We start from the raw sequence: 17702 nt of genomic DNA, 5'->3' as shown, positions 1-17702 counted from the left end.
ATGATGCAGCACTTTATCCAAAATAACAAAAATTAAGCAATATCATAGAGTGATGTACTGTATAAACTAAGTATAAAATAGCTGCGATTCGGTCGTGGATACAAGGTCGCCGTATACAAGCGCAATTTGTTAGTTAACAACAGATAATGATTTGTTTAATAAATTATTTGGCTCTGCCAAGACTAGTATGACAACTAATTCCATTAAGATGATACTGCTGTGTTATTTCCATGGTGTAGTTTTGTATCAGCTGGCTGACAGTGACATCAAACTGTTGACCGTGTTGTTTGACCCAACTGGTGATGCATGTAGCATTTGAATGCTATCGCTAGCATTGAGTTAGCTGTACAAGTTTGGGACTTGAGGATAACTTCATTGTCGTGGATTTTTATTAACACCTCCACTTTGAGCCATTTTATACTTATCTACAATATATCAACACTGTGCGCTGCTAACATTAAGTATATCGCTCCTGTAGCCACGTGTCGTGTTTATTCCTGCTTTGAGGATTGAATGAAGTTTGACACATAGCCAGCCGAAATGAAATATATATATATACATAATTGATTGATTGGTTTTAGCGTCTGTTGAAAGTGGCCCTTTGCATCCTTCCATTTTTCTGTACGTGGGCCCTGAAGGGGGAAAAAAGGATACCAAGAGGCACGATACCATCTGTGACAATCATGCATGTATTTTTGTTTGTTGTATAAAATTAAATACATTTGACTAAATGTGGGCCCTGGGAGGAACCACATATCTCATATAGACCTCACGCGGAAAGGGTTAATACGTGATAGCAGTGACTTAAAGTGACCTCCCGCGCCACTGTGTCATGCACGGCCCAAATCCATCAAGTTTCACATGTTACGGCAACCCGTGTTCAACTTGTGACCATCTTAATTAAACACGCTTCTGACGCATGAGGTGTCAACGGATACACGACTAGAATTCTTTGTCCAAACATGTATTGTTGCCCATTACTCACTTTTTAGGCTATTTTAATCTTTTATTCCGTTAAATTATTGCTATTTACTCAAATTCAACTCAGATTTTTAAGCATGGCAATAAATACCTGTATCACAATGGAAATACAACAAACACCAATTTATCGCAGGGAACACGTTCCTATTCCTAAACCACACGAGACAGGGTGCGACGAGGGATCCTGGAAGTTAAAGTAAGCTATTTTAAACTAAAAAGTTAAACCTTTGCATAGGATGACGCTGCTGCGTCAGTGCATCAGTGTACAGCAGGGCACAAAAAAAAATCGGCCCTGGCATTTTGACTCGTGCCCACCGGCCCTGTCCGGCCCAACTCCTGACCATACCTAAAATGGAGTAGTACCTCTAAATTGTGAGCCGGTCTCTTTGGGTAAAATGGAGGAAAATAATAACTAAAAAGCACTGCATCTGCCCCAAAAGATGCCGGCCCACCGGGCATCTGCCCTGTACGCCAGATGGCCAGTCCAGCCCTGGTGTACAGTGTACACTCCGCTTCAATACAGATGTACATCTTCAAATAAGTGCAAGAATGAGGCTCTGTAAAGCACTTTGGACACCGCAATGTTGGTGGACAAAGTGCTACATACTGTAAGTGCACGTTAACATTTGGATCAAATTGGATTTTTCATTTGTTGGACTAGGAAGTGATTTTTTGGGAAAAGTAAAGTAACCGATTCGAGTTCATTTGGTATTGGCTCATTAAAGTGAACTGTAAACACCAATAGCAAACGTCGATTTTTGGCTGCGCATCCTGTTGCGAATTCTCCAAATCTTCAAAATAAATGCCTACGTTTTTATTTTCTTTTTTTGCCTAATCATCTCATGATGCAAATGGTTCCATTTTTTGTGTTTCCTGAAAAATCAGAAAAAAAATGACTTTGGCGATTAGGTGTCAAAATAAGCAAAAGTGCACTTGCTTCAAGTCTAAAACGCTCCAAGCTGTGTATTTGTCACTCCCAGTTGAGATGGACTATGAACCTGACAGAAAACAAAAGCATGTGAAATAGCAAAATATTAAACCAAACCATGTCATTTTGTCAAACAAATGTCTGTTAGCTCAATGCTAACATCATGTTAAGTAATGCAAAATGCCTTTGACAGGCAAAAATATGCTAATACTTACCGTATGCTAATTATAAACCTTTAAACAACTGCTAGTGTACCACACAGAGACGCATCACATATAACAAAAGAATTAAAGCTCCTGGACGCAGAAAATTGAATTTAGAATCGCTACTACCACCTGTGGCCGAAAAATGAAACTGCATTTTCCCTTCTACACATATACAACCAAACATGACATCACATCCGCTGACAGACGGCTGGAAATTCGAACCCGATGTCTGTCTGAAGACTATTGGCCAGAGGTTTGCAGGAGTACCCATTGTAAACAATTTAAAGGTGTTAATCTACTAATTTGAAGACGTTTCAGTCATAAAATGGTCAAATAAAAAGGCAATTGTAAAGATTTTGTTGGCTAAATTGTTACAGAGAGCGGCTTTAAGTATTGCATATTAAAATAGCAAAATGATTAACCGACCATACAGTACAACATTCCTCTTCTCTGCTGCGTCTACAACCAGTAGAGCTCAACGCAGCACAACGGAGGACTACACAGGAGACGTGCAACTCAATTTGGACTACGGATGCAAATCTGCGACATACAAGTGGCATTCACATTGAAATGCAAAATAGCAAAGTTCACTATAGATGAGTAAGACAAGCACTGGTATTTTTTTTGGTGCATGTTTATAAAACCCAAGGACTAAACTGTGACTGATTATATATGTCCTCAGAATAAAAACATACATTCATCTTTAGACTTTTAAAGTTGTATTCTTTTCTTTAAAATAAGAGCTATAAAATACATTTGTACATCAAATCATATAACATGATGCAGACATAAACTTTACAGTCATGCATTGTTCACAGATATACAGCGACACAAATACATTTGAACATTTCTTACATAACAATTTGCCAAGTTGTCTTTTTTTTTGCAAGACTACAAAAAGATGACAATTAATATCATTGCTTTATAAATTGCATTCTTTTATCAACACTTTAGGTTTCTTTACTGCTTTCTCTTTCATTCATACGCATAGACAACAACACTCATGGGAGGAGGGAAGCAGACAAGTAAATATGTTGCGAGTTCCGTTTTCCGGAAAATATGCCTGTGAGCATTTTGTTTTGCCGGAATGTGACGAAACAGTGCAGCCAATTTACATGAATTAACTGCACCCACACTGCATTTGGCTGCTCATGATCCACCATTTTTCGGCACATGGCCGGACTACGCTGTCTAAAACCCTGTCAAAGGCAAGAGGTAAGCACAGCTGCAATTGAGTTTTGTTGTTAAAAAGAACGCACGGAGCAGCTACGATGAATAAGCCTTTTCACAATGTTTCTAAACATTAGATGCCGGGGTACTTCAAACTGACTAGAACAGAAAACGATGACAGGATTGGTTGCGTCTGGAGTTGTGCCATTGAATTAACACTAACAATTTTTGAGGTTTTTTTGAATTTGTAAAATATAAATTAATCCAGCCAAACCTGTGGAACAGCACAGCCATTAATCCTAGCATTAGCAACATAAATGTACTAAGTTCCAGTCCCTAAAAGATCATGTGACTTATGCCACTTACCTCTTGAAATGTAAATCACGGCCGGCGTTCTCGCTCTCCCTTGGAAGCAATCTACCTCACGTAGCATCTTCTTTTCAAATGACACTTTACACCGTCAAACTTTGGCAGTAGAGAAAAAGGCTAAACTCATCATTCAAGCCATTGAACCTGTTTTCCCAATAATCACTCTGTCTTGGTCAAATGATATGAAAGGGTTTAACTAGTGGTGACAACAGAGTTTGACATCACGTTGAAAAGGTCCAAAGACTTAAGTATATGAAGTGTAGTGTTGAAGTGTTGCCTCTATAACTGGAAATTGTTTTGTTGTCTTTACAAGTGCTTGCTTTTGAAGCCACTTGCCTTGTCACAACCCACTAGCTCCACCCCCAGTTGTGGTCAGTTTAAAGTGAGTAGGGATGAATCAATGCTCATTTTCCTAAGACCACAATTGCCCCCTGGTCAGCTGTATTGGGTTACTTAGATGAAAGCGTGTCACAGGCATGTTAATTAAGACACCCGGAAATTGTTTCAAACTGTGAAAAAAAACAAAAACATAATAGTCTCCTTTCAATACAAACATGCACAATCAGCAAGGCAAACTGATGCATTTGTGTTTCATCGGAATTCACGCACACTTCGGAGGTAGACTTTAATTCATGTAACTATCCAAATATAATAAATGACAATAATTTAATAGAAATGACCTGTATATTCTGTCTGTTACCTTTAGTCTAAATCAAGTTTAACACTGACCTTTGACCTGCTTTTGCTCACAACTTGCGGCACCATGCTGACAAACATGCTAGAAATGCAAAAAGAAAAAGACAAAAATGAAAACAAAAAACTCAACCAAAAAAAATTCCCCCATTATAAATCCTACGTAACATCATGAGATGATTTAAACGTAAGCTCTTGCACACACATACTTGCATGCGTTCAGAAATAAACGTAAAACGGGTTTGGCAGAGAGTAACATGGCACCGAAGAGGTGGAACGCAAAGTGCTTTTAAATAAAGAACTGTGAGACTGGATGTTTTACGTGGGTTGGCGTTATTTGATGTTCTTCAGCAGTGAGGTGCGCGCGTTCACCACCGCCTTGAATGCATCTTCACTCCCGGGGGCCACACATTTGTCCGGGTGCAACAGGACCGCCAGTTTCCTGTACGCCTTGTTGACCTCCTCCCTGGAAACAAGCATGTAGGAAGGAAGGGAGAGAGAGAAAAAAAAAAAAAAGATTCGCTCAACTCATTCAATGCCAGTCATTTTCAGAAAGGACAACCCTATAGAGTGCAAGCCGATTTCAAGTATTTTGACTTATTTTACAACACTTACAAAATATTGTGTTTTAAAATTATCCGTACAAAGAATCTATCTTCTTATTTCACCAGAAAAAAAAGTTTAAATCGATTTTAGTAATCAACAAAAGAACACAGCTAAGTTTGATATCAGGGTGATGGCAAGAAGAGCTCATCGCTAAAGAGGAATGGGCAAAAATATCCACTGGGTCATGCAAAAAGCTGATCAGCAACTATAGGATGTGTTTTATTTGCTGTAATAGCCAATAAAGGCTTTTCTATTGATTTTTGAGAAGGGCATAAACAATTTGGGATGTGGCATTTTTTTTTTCAAAATGTATATAAAAGCTGAGGAATATATTTTTTTTTACACAATAATGCCTCTTGTACAACATCCTATTATTTTCTGGGAGACGTGTCATTTCCAATCCGGGTAAAAAAAAAAATAATGGTTGAATACAAGTAACTTTCGATCAAAATTTTCCGGAATTATAAATAATTTCGGGCTTGTCTGTATGTTCCCTGTTCGAGCGTATGATTCCAATTGTCTAAGTGAAAGTCTGTTGAGTGCCGCCATTGCAGCCACGTAAAGCCCTCCTTCCCAACTAGTAATCACATGACGTTACCGACCCCCACCTATCGACCCAACAGGCCTTTGGGTGCGGGTGCTGCAAATGGCCAGTGAGACAAATGCTGAGGAGCGCTCGTTTTGCTTACTGCAAGTTACTTTGATTCATTCATTTGTTCATTCATTCCAAATTTTCACGAACCGCTTCACAATGGTGCAAAAATAGGCCGAACAAAGATGTAAAACAAAGTTTCACACGACATCATTTGCCTCACATTGTACTGTATGCCGTTCACGGGTCCATGGAATGTCAAATGGGAACGGACAAAGAGGTGTCCGGAATTGGAAATATACATCGGAAGCATTTCCTACCGACAAAGTCTACCAAAGTGTGTTCTGACAATTTTGATGAAGGTAACTGTCATTGCTTTTACCATAATGCAATGATGGTGATATATGTGAGCTGCTAGCTCTGGCTTAAAATAGATCTGGTGGTCAACATTTTTGATTTTGAGATCTCTCCAAAGGTCTCTTATTTTCCTTTCCCAGCAGCCCAAAAGTTTAAATTGTTGTTAAAGTGTACAGAAATAAGTGATGAATCAACAATGTTGTTTTGTTGTAACATGCTAGCACAGTTAACGTAGCTAGCGCGGTCGGGGAACTAGCTAACTGGCCAAGATTCTTCACCTTGAATTCACAATTGATAAATGAACATGGCAACCAATAAAAGCCAAAAATGACGGGTGTGTCAAAACAGTGATGAATGAATCAATCAATCAATTAATCATTCAGCTACTTTCTTGCGGCGAGTGGTTCCCCATTTTCATGAGACAGGATCAACCCCTCAAAACAGGCTGAGTTTGGGTTAAAAATGTGTGAAAGCGTACTGTAATTATGTAATAATGGGGGGGGGGGGGTATTTGGATGAAAAGGAAGTCACAGACTTGCTAGCAAGGCACCCGGGAACCGTTTTAAATTGTGGGTTGTGAGAACCTTGTGTCTATTTCTATTTTGCCTTAGCTTGTCAACTCACCGTGTGGCGCCGGGTTTGACCCCCAGCATGTCCCAGGAGTCCTTGCTGTTTCTGATGCGCCTGATAGTGTCTGCTTGCTCTTTGGTGAAGCCTACGCTGACCTCTGACACGGGGCGCTTCCCGCCATTCTCACACATGTCAGTGATGGAGGAGAAGAATGCCTGGGCACAAACAAACACACCAGACTGAGTCGACATTACGGTTCAGAGCCAGGTGAGACCCCGGTACGTTCTCCCACCTGGAACATCTCGTTGATACCCTCTCCACTTTGCGCCGACGTCTCAAAGTAATGAAACCCCCGAGACTCGGCCCACAGACGCCCTTCACCCTCGTCCACCACTCGCCGTTTCGTCAGGTCCACCTGTGAACACAATCAGGTCACTTCCTGCCTTGGGAGTTCGCTGCCAATCAGCCTGAGGGGCCAAGCGGGACCTTGTTGGCGCAGACCACGAACACGATGCTGTCCATGTTGGCCTGAGAGCCCATTTCCTGTTTCATTTCGCCCAGCCAGCTATCCAGGGCGTCAAAACTGTCCCGAAGACCGACGTCGTACACCAGCAGCACGCCCTGGCTGTCCTTGTAGAACTCATTCCGCACCTGCAGAAGTAAAGCTGGATTCATCCAAGTGCACCCCCTGCTGGTGTCTTCGCACAATATTAACTACTGTACAGTAAAGAGAAATCTCAAAAACACGCAGGACTCTTGGATCTTGACACATTGCTATAAGCAATTACAAACAGGCAGTTTACTGTTTGAACTTTTTCAGACTCACTTCGTAGAAGAAAGGATGGCCAGCCATATCGAAGATATTGACTTTGATTTCTCGGTCGCGAACCTGCACCCTGACAACGCATGTCTTCATTAGGGTCATATTGCAAGTACATGCAAATCTTAAACCGCACACACCAACAAAAGTGAACACACTTACTTGGTGACGCCATAGTCAATTCCAATAGTGGCCAAATATTTGGGAACAAACCTCTTCTCACAGTAACGTTTAATGATGCAACTCTGCAGGGAGAAATGAGAACGCCTTACATTTAAATCCATTTGGCATTAGAAATTAAGATTGATGGACAAACGATACATTAATTTGCTATCACATGCAAAGATGGTTCTTAAATGTCATACAGGGCTGAAGAATTAATACAATTCAAATTTACATCAAATTGTAGTGGAATGCAAGTTTATTAAATCTAAAGGACCACAAATTTAATTTTTATCTCACAAATACACAACACAATTACAATCGGAGGCTTTAATTAGTCTAGTGTAAAACTGGCACCGGAATTTCATTTTATAATGCATTTATTATATTTTAGCCAATGCATATTCAGCAGTTTATTATTATGTAATGGTGAAAAACAGCCAAACACAAATACAAAATGAGAACACTTGCAAAGAGCTGCTGACATCCACAACTCATGTCCAAACTCTCTCATGCAAAATACCCCTACACTCTACCGGATTCCAGTTGCTGACTTCACTCACTAAGCCACGCCCTTTATCTGTACACGTCCAAACACTCGAATATCACAGTACAAATTATACTTTACATAGGCAGTTAATTTATTTACTTTAAAAAAACTGTATTACACAATATAGTGTTAACTTCCTTTGTTTAAAACACGTTAAGGAAAAATGGTGGCTGTTGAATGAAAGTTTAATTACATCACGACGTTACTAAATGATGACGATTGATCATTAACGTTAAACTTACCTTCCCGACTTCAGCGTTGCCGAGGCTTATTACCTTCACGCGGAGCGGCTTCTTGTTGTCTCGTCTCTTCGGCACGCTCGTTTCCATTTTTTTAAATCCTTGAAAACTGAAACTTTGGAAGGAAGCAACGACCAGCGGCTAACGACAAACGTTAGCAGTAGCACCTAGCACGATCCATGAACGCGCGACTGAATCTATACGATACAATTACGTTGAATTATTTATGATATGTAATTATAATCAAGTATGGAACGAGTGACATCATTTGGCGATCTGTCGTAAAAGGCAGCATAAACAGCTAGCGAACTTGCTAGCGCCATAGCCCTAATGCTGTTAACCGCTGTGGTAGGAGATGTACTTCCGCTCGTCCGTTTCACAATAAAACGACAATAATGCTCAGCCGTGCCAAAATTAAATGCATACATAAGTAATGAATTGATTCCTAAATACATGTATTTCTCATTTTATATTGTATGGAGAACTAAAAGTATTCACATGAAATATAGGGGGGGGGTAACTATGTTAAATAATTGATTAAATGAAGGGTCAAAATGAGGCAGAGGTGGTATCATCTTGGCTATGATGGGTGATAACCGATACGATACTGTCTGATTTTAAGATATCAGAACTCGCGGTGGTGCCCTATACCATTATCGGCCGCCCTCCTGCAGCCATTTTACGATGTGGGACTAGAAATTTGAAATTGTATGAATATAAAGTTGCCATTAGTTTTTGCCATTTAAAAAAAAACTACAATCATTTAAAATTCATCCACTAGTGCATATTAAATTGTAAATATATGACTTTGGCGATGGCTGGCAACAGTTGCTCCGTGATCTGTTGCTTCTTTGGTACGTTAACGTTTAAAAAAGGAATGGGAAAAAAATAAAGCTGTTTCTTCTTATAGATATAGCGCCTCCCTAATGGTGCAACACTGCAACTGCAGTTATAATGCGTTGCTGCCGAGCTCAATCAACACAGCTGGAGCGCTGTGTTGAGCGATATCAGTGGCTCAGGCTGGAGGTGGCCGCCTCTGAATTTTGTACGCAGGAAAAACCCTGATTAAATGAGTCATTAATTAATTAAAATTTAAATTAAAGGCTAACTCAACAGGATATCCGACTCTTGCTACACCCCCTCACTAAGATTTGAAATTGGCGCTCAAAGGGGGTGTTGCCTGGAGGACCGTTGGGTTGCGAATGGGGAGAAGCCGTTTAAGGAGTACGAGAATGAGCCGGTGGGCGGTGGGGGTAACAACGTCATGCGGAACAAATGACGTAGTATGTATTGTCTCGTGTAATGAGAGGATAAACAGCCAAATTGAGTTTATCACAGTGTGTTACCTGAAGATGGCACCAAACACATGTTTTTTTCCCCAAAATTCAAGCATTCAACAAACATGCACTAAAATGTCAAAGTAATGACCAGAACATGTAGACAGAATTTGTAGACATCCGTTTATACAGTTCATCAGCAAAAAATAATAAGAATAATAATGATTTGGTGTTGAGTTATCCTTTAAGTTATTAACCTTTTAACACATACACACTGCTCATTTTCCAGAGGTGGGTATTAATGTGCCACATTCATTCCATTACATTCACTCAAGTAACTTTTGAGATAGTTTAGATACATAATTTTTACTTCTATATTTTAAAAATAAATTTTATTTTTAACTCCATTACATTAAACTGCATTCAGTTCACTGATTTAATTTGATCTATTTCTGAATTTATTTCTTTGATAAACCTCAACTTAATTGATTTTTTATTTATTTTATTTGGGTGGGGGGGGGGGGGGGTCGTCTGCGAGATTTCCTGCTCGGATGCTGTTCACCAACCAATGATTTCTCAGTTATAGAGGAAGTTACGAGCGTCTGAATGTACAGGTGCAAATGATGTGCACATGTACCCACACTTCCACCCCTCAGTCAAATGTGTCACCCTGGCCATCCCAATGAAGGATTTCTGGCTATGACCCTGCACATCTGCTAACAGTTTTATGGTCATATGATTTGACATACTGTATGTAGCCAAACTGTCAAATGTGCATCCTTTGGCTGTCTCTCTCCCTCACAATATGGTTGTAGTGCAACTTTGGTACCCTAAAACATAGCTATAGAAAGCATACTTTCAGACAAACTATTTATTATTGTTGCTGTTTTAAATGTCTAGGTCACAGAATATTCCACTATCCTGGTGTGGTGATAACTAATAAATTCCCTGTAAACGCCTTGATATTTTTGTTTATTATTTTACGCTCAGTCTGCATGTGTTGCTGCAGCTTGTGTTTAAATGAGCGTTGTTTAAAGGTTTATAATCACCATAACATCAATGCTAGTTTCATTAGCCCATCTTTGACGTTTTGCCTTGTTTGTTAGCATTAAGCTAACAGATGTTTTGCAAGACAAAGTTAATGTGGTTTCTATTTGTTTTATATTTAGTTTGATGGTGAACTTAAACTGTGAATGGCAATGATCAGTTTGAAGAGAGCTCTTGGCCTCTTTTTTTTTTAATAATTGTCAAACTGCTGTTGGTTGTGTTACCATAGCTAGTAGCTACTCAAGACAACAACAACAACAAAAAAGAAATAGGTAGAACAACACATCTCGGAAAATATCAGGTCGGGTCACTCATAAGTCGAAGCACCACTTCATACACCGTAGGTGTGTCTAGCCTATTTTTTTTTTTTTGGGGGGGGGGGGGATCTTAACCCCCTTAATGTAAATCCAAGCAACCACAAAATTAGAGAGAATTTCAGATTTAATTCACTGTGTGTCTTTCTTTAAAAAGCTTAAGTGCTAAAGTCAAACACAAACACATTCATGAAAGTGCTGCAATCAAAAAGAAATACATTTGTTTACATATTCATTTTGTATGCATATTGAAAGAAAAAAGATTCATCACCAGTACTGACAATGTTTATATGTCATTATACAATTAAACATATGTGTTATTAATTAATGATATAAAACAGTAGAGGTTGATTGATCAGACATGGAAAAGAGCAACAAGCATGATATCGTTCTAGCGGGCAGGAAACGGCTGCATCTTGAGTGCGTCGTATGTGTCTCTGGTCGCTCTGCTGAGACCCTGAAGTCACATTTCAAACGTGACATTTCCGTGTGAATGTGGTGGAAGATGAAAATGATCATTATTTACTGAAATTAAGATTGCACTCACTTGGTAAACCTGATCGTTTTTTCGGGGTCGCTGGAAGCAGCAAATTAATGTGAACAGATAGAACATGTAAGTGTCTGAAACAATCCCTGTCATTCGTTTACAAACAAAATAATTTGATAATTACTGTTTTTTTTTATCTGACACACAAAAAGAACAAAAATGCTAAATCTCTATATAATCTGCAAAAAAAACTAAAAATGCAAGTTCAAAACCACAATTGTATCTAATGTTTTGTCCTTCCTTGTTCTTATATTGTGGCAGTTAGCAAAAAAAAATCTTAACGGTGCATTAGCACCACCAACTGATATTGGCCTTCCATTGCAAGGAAACCAACGTGATTTAGGATTGAGTTAAATTTGCTTCTGCCATACAACGGCGGGAGACTGAAGCATACACATATCTCAGATTTTTGCTTGTATCTCAAAACAAAAACATATTTTGAAAAACGCGTTACAGTATGAGTACCTCAGGGCACAACTGAATGAAAAATCAAGCATTTTTGTCATTCTTTTGTGCTAGAAAAAAACAAATTATCACTTTTTAAAAATGTTGATTGTCAAATGGAAAGAACGAACGATAAATGGATTGTCATGAACGAATCTGAGACATTGAAGCAGACACTCACGTCTCTTTTTACAGGAAGTTCTTTGTACTCGTCTTCTGTTCTTCTGTTCAAGCCCTGAAATGGCGCACGTGACACAGTTTTATTTTGTTTTCAAAGGACAAACTTAACTCAGATGTACTGGTACCGTGTATGTTGAATTATCATTCGTCCAGCGATTCTGTAGGACAGATTAAAGGGAGAACATTGTGAAATATGGTACACATATATATCTCACTGGCATGTTGTGTTCTTTAGTTTTAAGTTTCTGCATTCTTTTACACTGAACATTTGACAGTTCTTGAGATCTTCATATTTCATTTCCATTTATGCTTTTTGCCATTTTTAAGAATATTCCTCAATTGGTTTTCTCCAGGATACTTACATGTCCTCTTTCCAGGTCTCTCAGCAGCAAGTCCCCGTCACCTCTTTGGCCTCTAACACCCTGATCGAGCGAACGAGACAGCATCGAGATTGTCACTAATCAAAATGGCGGCAGGAGATGCTCCACTACTGCTTGTGGGTCTCACCGTGTAACCGCCGTCTGTCACGTCCTTCGTTTTGAAGAACTGCAGAAACGTTTAGAGATTACATGGTTGCAGTAGACTGTGTTGTATAATCAACAGACTGACCTTCTCCTTGATGAACATGGCAGTAATGACCAGGCCGTACAGACCCAGGAAGCCATCCAGGATGTAGCACAGCATGGGGTCATATAGCGTCATCATGGCATCTACAGATGAAGTTGTGGTCAACAACAATGTCTGCCAATAAAAGCTTCCCTTCTTTAGTTCGAGCAAAGGTCTTCTTTTCAAAGAGGAAAGCATGTTCCTGAGCAGCCGAGGTGGTAAAAACCACAAAGTTGCTTCCTGGTTGGCCGCCTCAAGAAAATCATCTCATATTGTACGTAGATGATTACTTTAAAAATTAATCCATCCTTTTTCCAAACCGCTTATCATCAAAATCAGTTTGGACTATGTTCAAAATGCACAGTAACATTTATCAAATCTAACCAGGTTTGTCTTTTTTTTAACACATGAAGAGAAACATCTCAAGCACTTCCTGTGTGCTTCAAGTAACAGCCAAGCACAAAATAAAAAACGACTTTTAATTTGAGGATTTGATAAAGAGTTTTACCTGCGGGCCCGATCGTCAACACTAGAAGACCTGATGTCCACCAGAACGCAATCCTGAACTCCTTGGAGCCTCTCAAACGTCTTAGGCTGTGAAGTAGGACAGGAAGTGGCGAGAAGCTACTGCGGCAGGTGACATCGCGCCCACGTCAACTCACACGCAGTCGTATGTTTTTGAGTACTGACAGCATTTGAATGAAATTAGCTCCACTAAACACTAAAACCCAACGGTGGTAGGCTTTGAGATTACCTCAGTGATACACATGATTACGCAAAGTTGAACTCATTTCGTTATTTATTGAACCTTGTATGTATGTATTTTGTTACCTATAAGTATTTTCTAACCATATGTATTCATTTGAACTCCAATGACATTGCATAGCATCACTTAAAGCTCTGCATTTTCTCCCTCTGTATCTGGATAGTGCCTGTGGTCACAAATATATTCTGATTAATATTACACTGGTGGAATAAGAAATAAAGACCCTTTTTAATAAATAAATAAATAAAATTGAGATTACCGTAATTCAAATCCATCCATTGTCACCCTCAGAGCGCAGCCATTTTGTCCTTTACCGCCCCCTGCTGTCGACTGAAATTATATGTGTCTTCAATCCTCGCATTGCGAACGTCACGTGTCCAAACCCAGCAAACAGGTGGTTGGAAACACACAAAATGAAAGAGCTTTGAAATAAGTTATTTTATACGTTTAGCAGGGATCTGCGCAGTATTAAATGCTATTTTAGATTCCATTTATTTTAGACTGAGACCATATGACACCACAGTTATGGTGTTCAAATAGCAACATCTTAACTTTGTATTAATATTTATTTACAAACAGGGGAGGTAGAGACATTGTTATATTATACAAACTTTATTTATAAACAATATTTTCATGTTCTTTCTAAAAATATAATTAAAAATCAAACATTCTTGACTAGGGTGGACTGGCCATCTGGCATCCAGGGCAGATGCCCGGTGGGCCGGCCTATGCAGTGTTTTTTTCATGATTATTTTCCTACATTTTACCACAAGAGACCGGCCTACAATTTAGAAGTGCCAGTCCATTAATCCATTTCAAATATAGATAGCAAACTGAAACATAATCAATAAACATCAGTGGCAGAACGACATGTTAGGCAAGACTGCCTGGGCCGGGCCGGTGGGCCGAAGTTAAAATACCAGGGCCGTTTTTTTGTTTTTTTTTAAGTCAGCCCAACCCTGTACTCGACTAAAGACAGATTCTGTTAGCATTTATATTCAGATCAATTGTAACTTTAAATATTTGGTTACCCTAAGTCAGTGGTGTCCAAACTCGGTCCTCGAGGGCCAGAGTCCTGCAGGTTTTGGATGTTTCTCTTCTCCAATAAACCTGCAGCTCATCAGCGAGCACTGCACAAGCCTGATAACGATCCTGTTCATTGAAACAGGTGCGTTGGAGCAGGGAAACATCGAAAACCTGCAGGTCTCCGGCCATCGAGGACTGAGTTTGGACACCACTGGTCTAAGTGAATTGTGGCAAGGCATCAAGGCATTTAAGAATACTGCATTCATGTGAAAGTGGCAGAAAAATCACAGGTAGGAAATTCTTCCCCTAGAAGCGGAGGTGGCCAGAGGCCACCCCTGGTCACCACGTAGCTCCGCCCCTGTGGACCCATATCATTTTCCAAAACCATCTCATTTCAATTGTGCCCGGTCTTTCAATATTTATAACAAGTCAATCCAAACAATGACACTGCAACTGTATGTATGGCACTTGTAAATGACAGAAGATCAGTGACTTCACTGGAAGGCATTCACAATATGATTCACTGCAAAGAACACACTAAACCCTCATGAACGTCACTTGTGCATATTAGTTGGGGAGGCTTGGTAGTATTCATCCGGACTGACTGTCTTCACCCCGCCAAAATAATCCAGCACCCACACCTGCAACACAGAGGGTATGACAAGAAAGATCATGTTTTTGTTGTTTATTTACAGTTCTTGACGATTCCGAGCTTACGTCACAAGTCAAAATGGGGGTCTAATGCTGCATTCGAGGACAAGAGGAAGATGGTAAGTTGGACTTTTCCGACTTCAAACTTTGAGATCCGAGTTGTGAACTATACTATACCTCTTGAGGTTGGGTTAGAGCCTTGGCAGCATGACTCAAACCTACCTGTGTAACGTTGAACTTGGCAAAGAACCAGTTATGGTCTGAGGGCCAGTCGATCATTTCGGGGTGTCGAGTGAAGAGGGCTTTCTTCGCAAACTCTGCCTCTGTCCCGTTCACCTGCAAAACAGCAGGGGCATGTGAATGGTCTGACATAAACCTTTTTTTTTTTTTTTTAAAACACCAATAGCGTGAGTGTCAGTGTAGTGTCCGTGGTGCCACACCTCCAGCATAGATCCCGATAAAATGATGTGAGCGCACAGAGGACTCTGAGGGTCGAAGCCCTGCTGCCGGCAGTAGTCAGTCTGAGCCAGAGACATGGACAAAGACGCCTGTTGGTTCACCTGCACGGAGACAAGGTTTCAGTTCACTCCATTCAAGCATTATAATGGACACACAACTAAAATAAGTGCATCATTTAAATTTCAATTAAGGCTCATTCGATATGGATTTTTTTTAGGCCAATTGCAAATTCAGAGAACCGAATAATGGGCCGATTAATTCAGAAAATGTATTTATATATTATTTTTGTCTTATGTTATAATGTGTTTAAAAAAAAAAAAGATTGATATATCGGTTGAGCCCTACATTAATTTCTTTCACTGAAGAGCCAAAACAAGAGCCAATGTTGTATTAACTAGAACTCATCTCCCCAATCCATTCAAAAATTAACAAAAATGCAACCCACATCCAAAAACACAAGAAATTGCCTTGTGAAAAGTATTTTTCGATGTGTTTCATGACTGGACATATGTTGCACTTTTTGAATTTAACTACTGCAATAAATGTACTACGTCCTACAAGATCCTAATTTATTGAAATGCATCTTTATTACTCTTATTTAACATCTTAGTTCATATGACATATCGACTGACTTTTCCCCACTCCCTAATTTGACGGCAGTAGAAAAAAATAATAATCTGATCAGGCCATATTTTCACGTGACTGCATCTCCAACATGTGACTGTATGTCAAAACTGCTGAGGCACGGTTGAAAAGCTGCTGAGTCATGGTGACAATTGTGCAGTTGCATAAAGTCGTCATGTTACATATTGACTTATTGAATACACACATGAGCAAAAATGGAACATGAAAAACATGAGTGTAAACCGTGACTAAGAAACTAGATGTTAAAATTAGGGCTGTATTGCATGGATCTTAAATTATTGCATCATCAAGTGAGAGATATGCAACAGATTACATACAATTAAGAGTTGTATCAAGTCATTAATTATTTACATCCCCCTAAATAGAATTACCGCATACATTAATTGTTCATGTACCAGCCGATCCGCAGACCTCACCCCAACGGATTTCTTCGTTTGGGTGTTGTCAAAGATAAAGTACATTTTTCTAGAAAAACAGCAAACACGCACTGTTGATGTAAATTCTCTAGCAAAGTAAAAGACCGAATCGCATCTGTCTCGCGCACAGGGCAGCTAAAGCCAAGTGCATTAGGAATTTTTGACACTTTATGTGTCACATTAATCGAAAATTACCTCCAGGTCCTGCACGGAGATCTCCATGCGGGTCAAGTACATGAATGGCACGCCAGAACTGGAGCCCGGTGGCCCGTCACTCACGGAGAATACATTAGAGAAGGGCTGTCCCACCACCGGCTTGTGGCTGCTGATGGTGGCCAAGGAGGCCCAGTCGCACTGGTGGACGACGAAGCGGGCGACCCGGGCAACCTGATCGTGGGGGGGCAGGCGGAACCGGGAAGAAGCCGCGGCGAGCCCGAGAAGAAACAGGCAGACACCCCGCAAAAGAGCTCTCATGATCGGCTGTAAAATTCGGGGGAACAACACGGCAGAAAGCGCAAGACAAGAATATAAACAACTGGCTAACTGGAAGATCCGGTCCAGATTTTCAAAGTCATACAAAGTCGCTAGTACTTCCGTAAATAAAAATGACGGACATGTAACCAATGGGGAACGCGAAGATCCTGTCCATATTTTCGAAGTAAAAGTGATAATCTATCATACTCGTTTCAAAATAAGACCAGTACCACTGTAGGCTATAAATTGTAGCCTAAAATGGGCATAGCTTAGTTTACAAAATTAATACTGAGAATTTGTATGACTGCTGAGGATTTGTATGATAGCTCCTGCTGCTGTAATTAAATAAATCTTGAACTAAAAAAAATAAAAAAAACTACAGTTGAAATGCTGGTGGGCTGAAGTTTACTTTTAATCTTTTAGACTCCAATGCAAACATTTTACATGATAAGAGCTAGAAAAAAAACAAACATAAAGCCGTCAGTCTTTACACCTACGCATTTAGAATTGGTCTCCGTGTGATTAATTAAACTTAAAATCTAAAATGTATTGACAGATAAAAACGCTCTGAACTTTGTTGCCACTTTCAACCAGGCTAATTATTTTT

The 17702-nt window shown here is 39.7% G+C and overlaps 3 protein-coding genes across 7 annotated transcripts; all 3 read right to left on the bottom strand.

Moving 5' to 3' along the window:
- Positions 1-2817: 2817 nt before the first annotated feature.
- Positions 2818-8609, bottom strand: dnajc27 (DnaJ (Hsp40) homolog, subfamily C, member 27). 4 transcript variants are annotated; one of them, XR_013296325.1, is made up of 9 exons: positions 8247-8609; positions 7455-7537; positions 7299-7368; positions 6959-7123; positions 6765-6887; positions 6527-6687; positions 4670-4813; positions 4384-4432; positions 2818-3750 (listed from the first exon to the last, which is right to left on the bottom strand). XR_013296325.1 is itself a non-coding variant. In XM_077582939.1 (8 exons), the coding sequence occupies exons 1-7, from the start codon at positions 8331-8333 to the stop codon at positions 4681-4683; spliced, it is 822 nt and encodes a 273-aa protein (XP_077439065.1). In that variant the 5' UTR covers positions 8334-8609; the 3' UTR covers positions 2818-4432; positions 4670-4680. The 4 variants fall into 4 exon arrangements, 2 of the variants coding, with proteins under 2 accessions (XP_077439065.1, XP_077439057.1); XR_013296324.1 differs by having other exon boundaries at positions 4384-4813; XM_077582939.1 differs by having other exon boundaries at positions 2818-4432.
- Positions 8610-10990: 2381 nt separating this feature from the next.
- Positions 10991-13844, bottom strand: cd247 (CD247 molecule). 2 transcript variants are annotated; one of them, XM_077582895.1, is made up of 9 exons: positions 13684-13844; positions 13167-13252; positions 12662-12762; positions 12560-12598; positions 12415-12474; positions 12178-12210; positions 12054-12107; positions 11429-11458; positions 10991-11338 (listed from the first exon to the last, which is right to left on the bottom strand). In XM_077582895.1, the coding sequence occupies exons 1-9, from the start codon at positions 13701-13703 to the stop codon at positions 11273-11275; spliced, it is 489 nt and encodes a 162-aa protein (XP_077439021.1). In that variant the 5' UTR covers positions 13704-13844; the 3' UTR covers positions 10991-11272. The 2 variants fall into 2 exon arrangements, with proteins under 2 accessions (XP_077439021.1, XP_077439014.1); XM_077582888.1 differs by having other exon boundaries at positions 13167-13285; positions 13684-13718.
- A 173-nt stretch (positions 13845-14017) lies between these two features.
- On the bottom strand, positions 14018-17326 carry creg1 (cellular repressor of E1A-stimulated genes 1). Its single transcript, XM_077582876.1, has 4 exons — positions 16817-17326; positions 15542-15661; positions 15324-15437; positions 14018-15091 (listed from the first exon to the last, which is right to left on the bottom strand). The coding sequence occupies exons 1-4, from the start codon at positions 17093-17095 to the stop codon at positions 15005-15007; spliced, it is 600 nt and encodes a 199-aa protein (XP_077439002.1). The 5' UTR covers positions 17096-17326; the 3' UTR covers positions 14018-15004.
- Positions 17327-17702: the final 376 nt, after the last annotated feature.

The sequence above is a fragment of the Vanacampus margaritifer genome, chromosome 1, assembly GCF_051991255.1.
Source record: "Vanacampus margaritifer isolate UIUO_Vmar chromosome 1, RoL_Vmar_1.0, whole genome shotgun sequence".
NCBI classification, from domain to species: Eukaryota; Metazoa; Chordata; class Actinopteri; order Syngnathiformes; family Syngnathidae; genus Vanacampus; species Vanacampus margaritifer.
The sequence above is the reverse complement of the archived record's forward strand: the minus strand, read 5'-3'. Positions and strand labels throughout refer to the sequence as shown.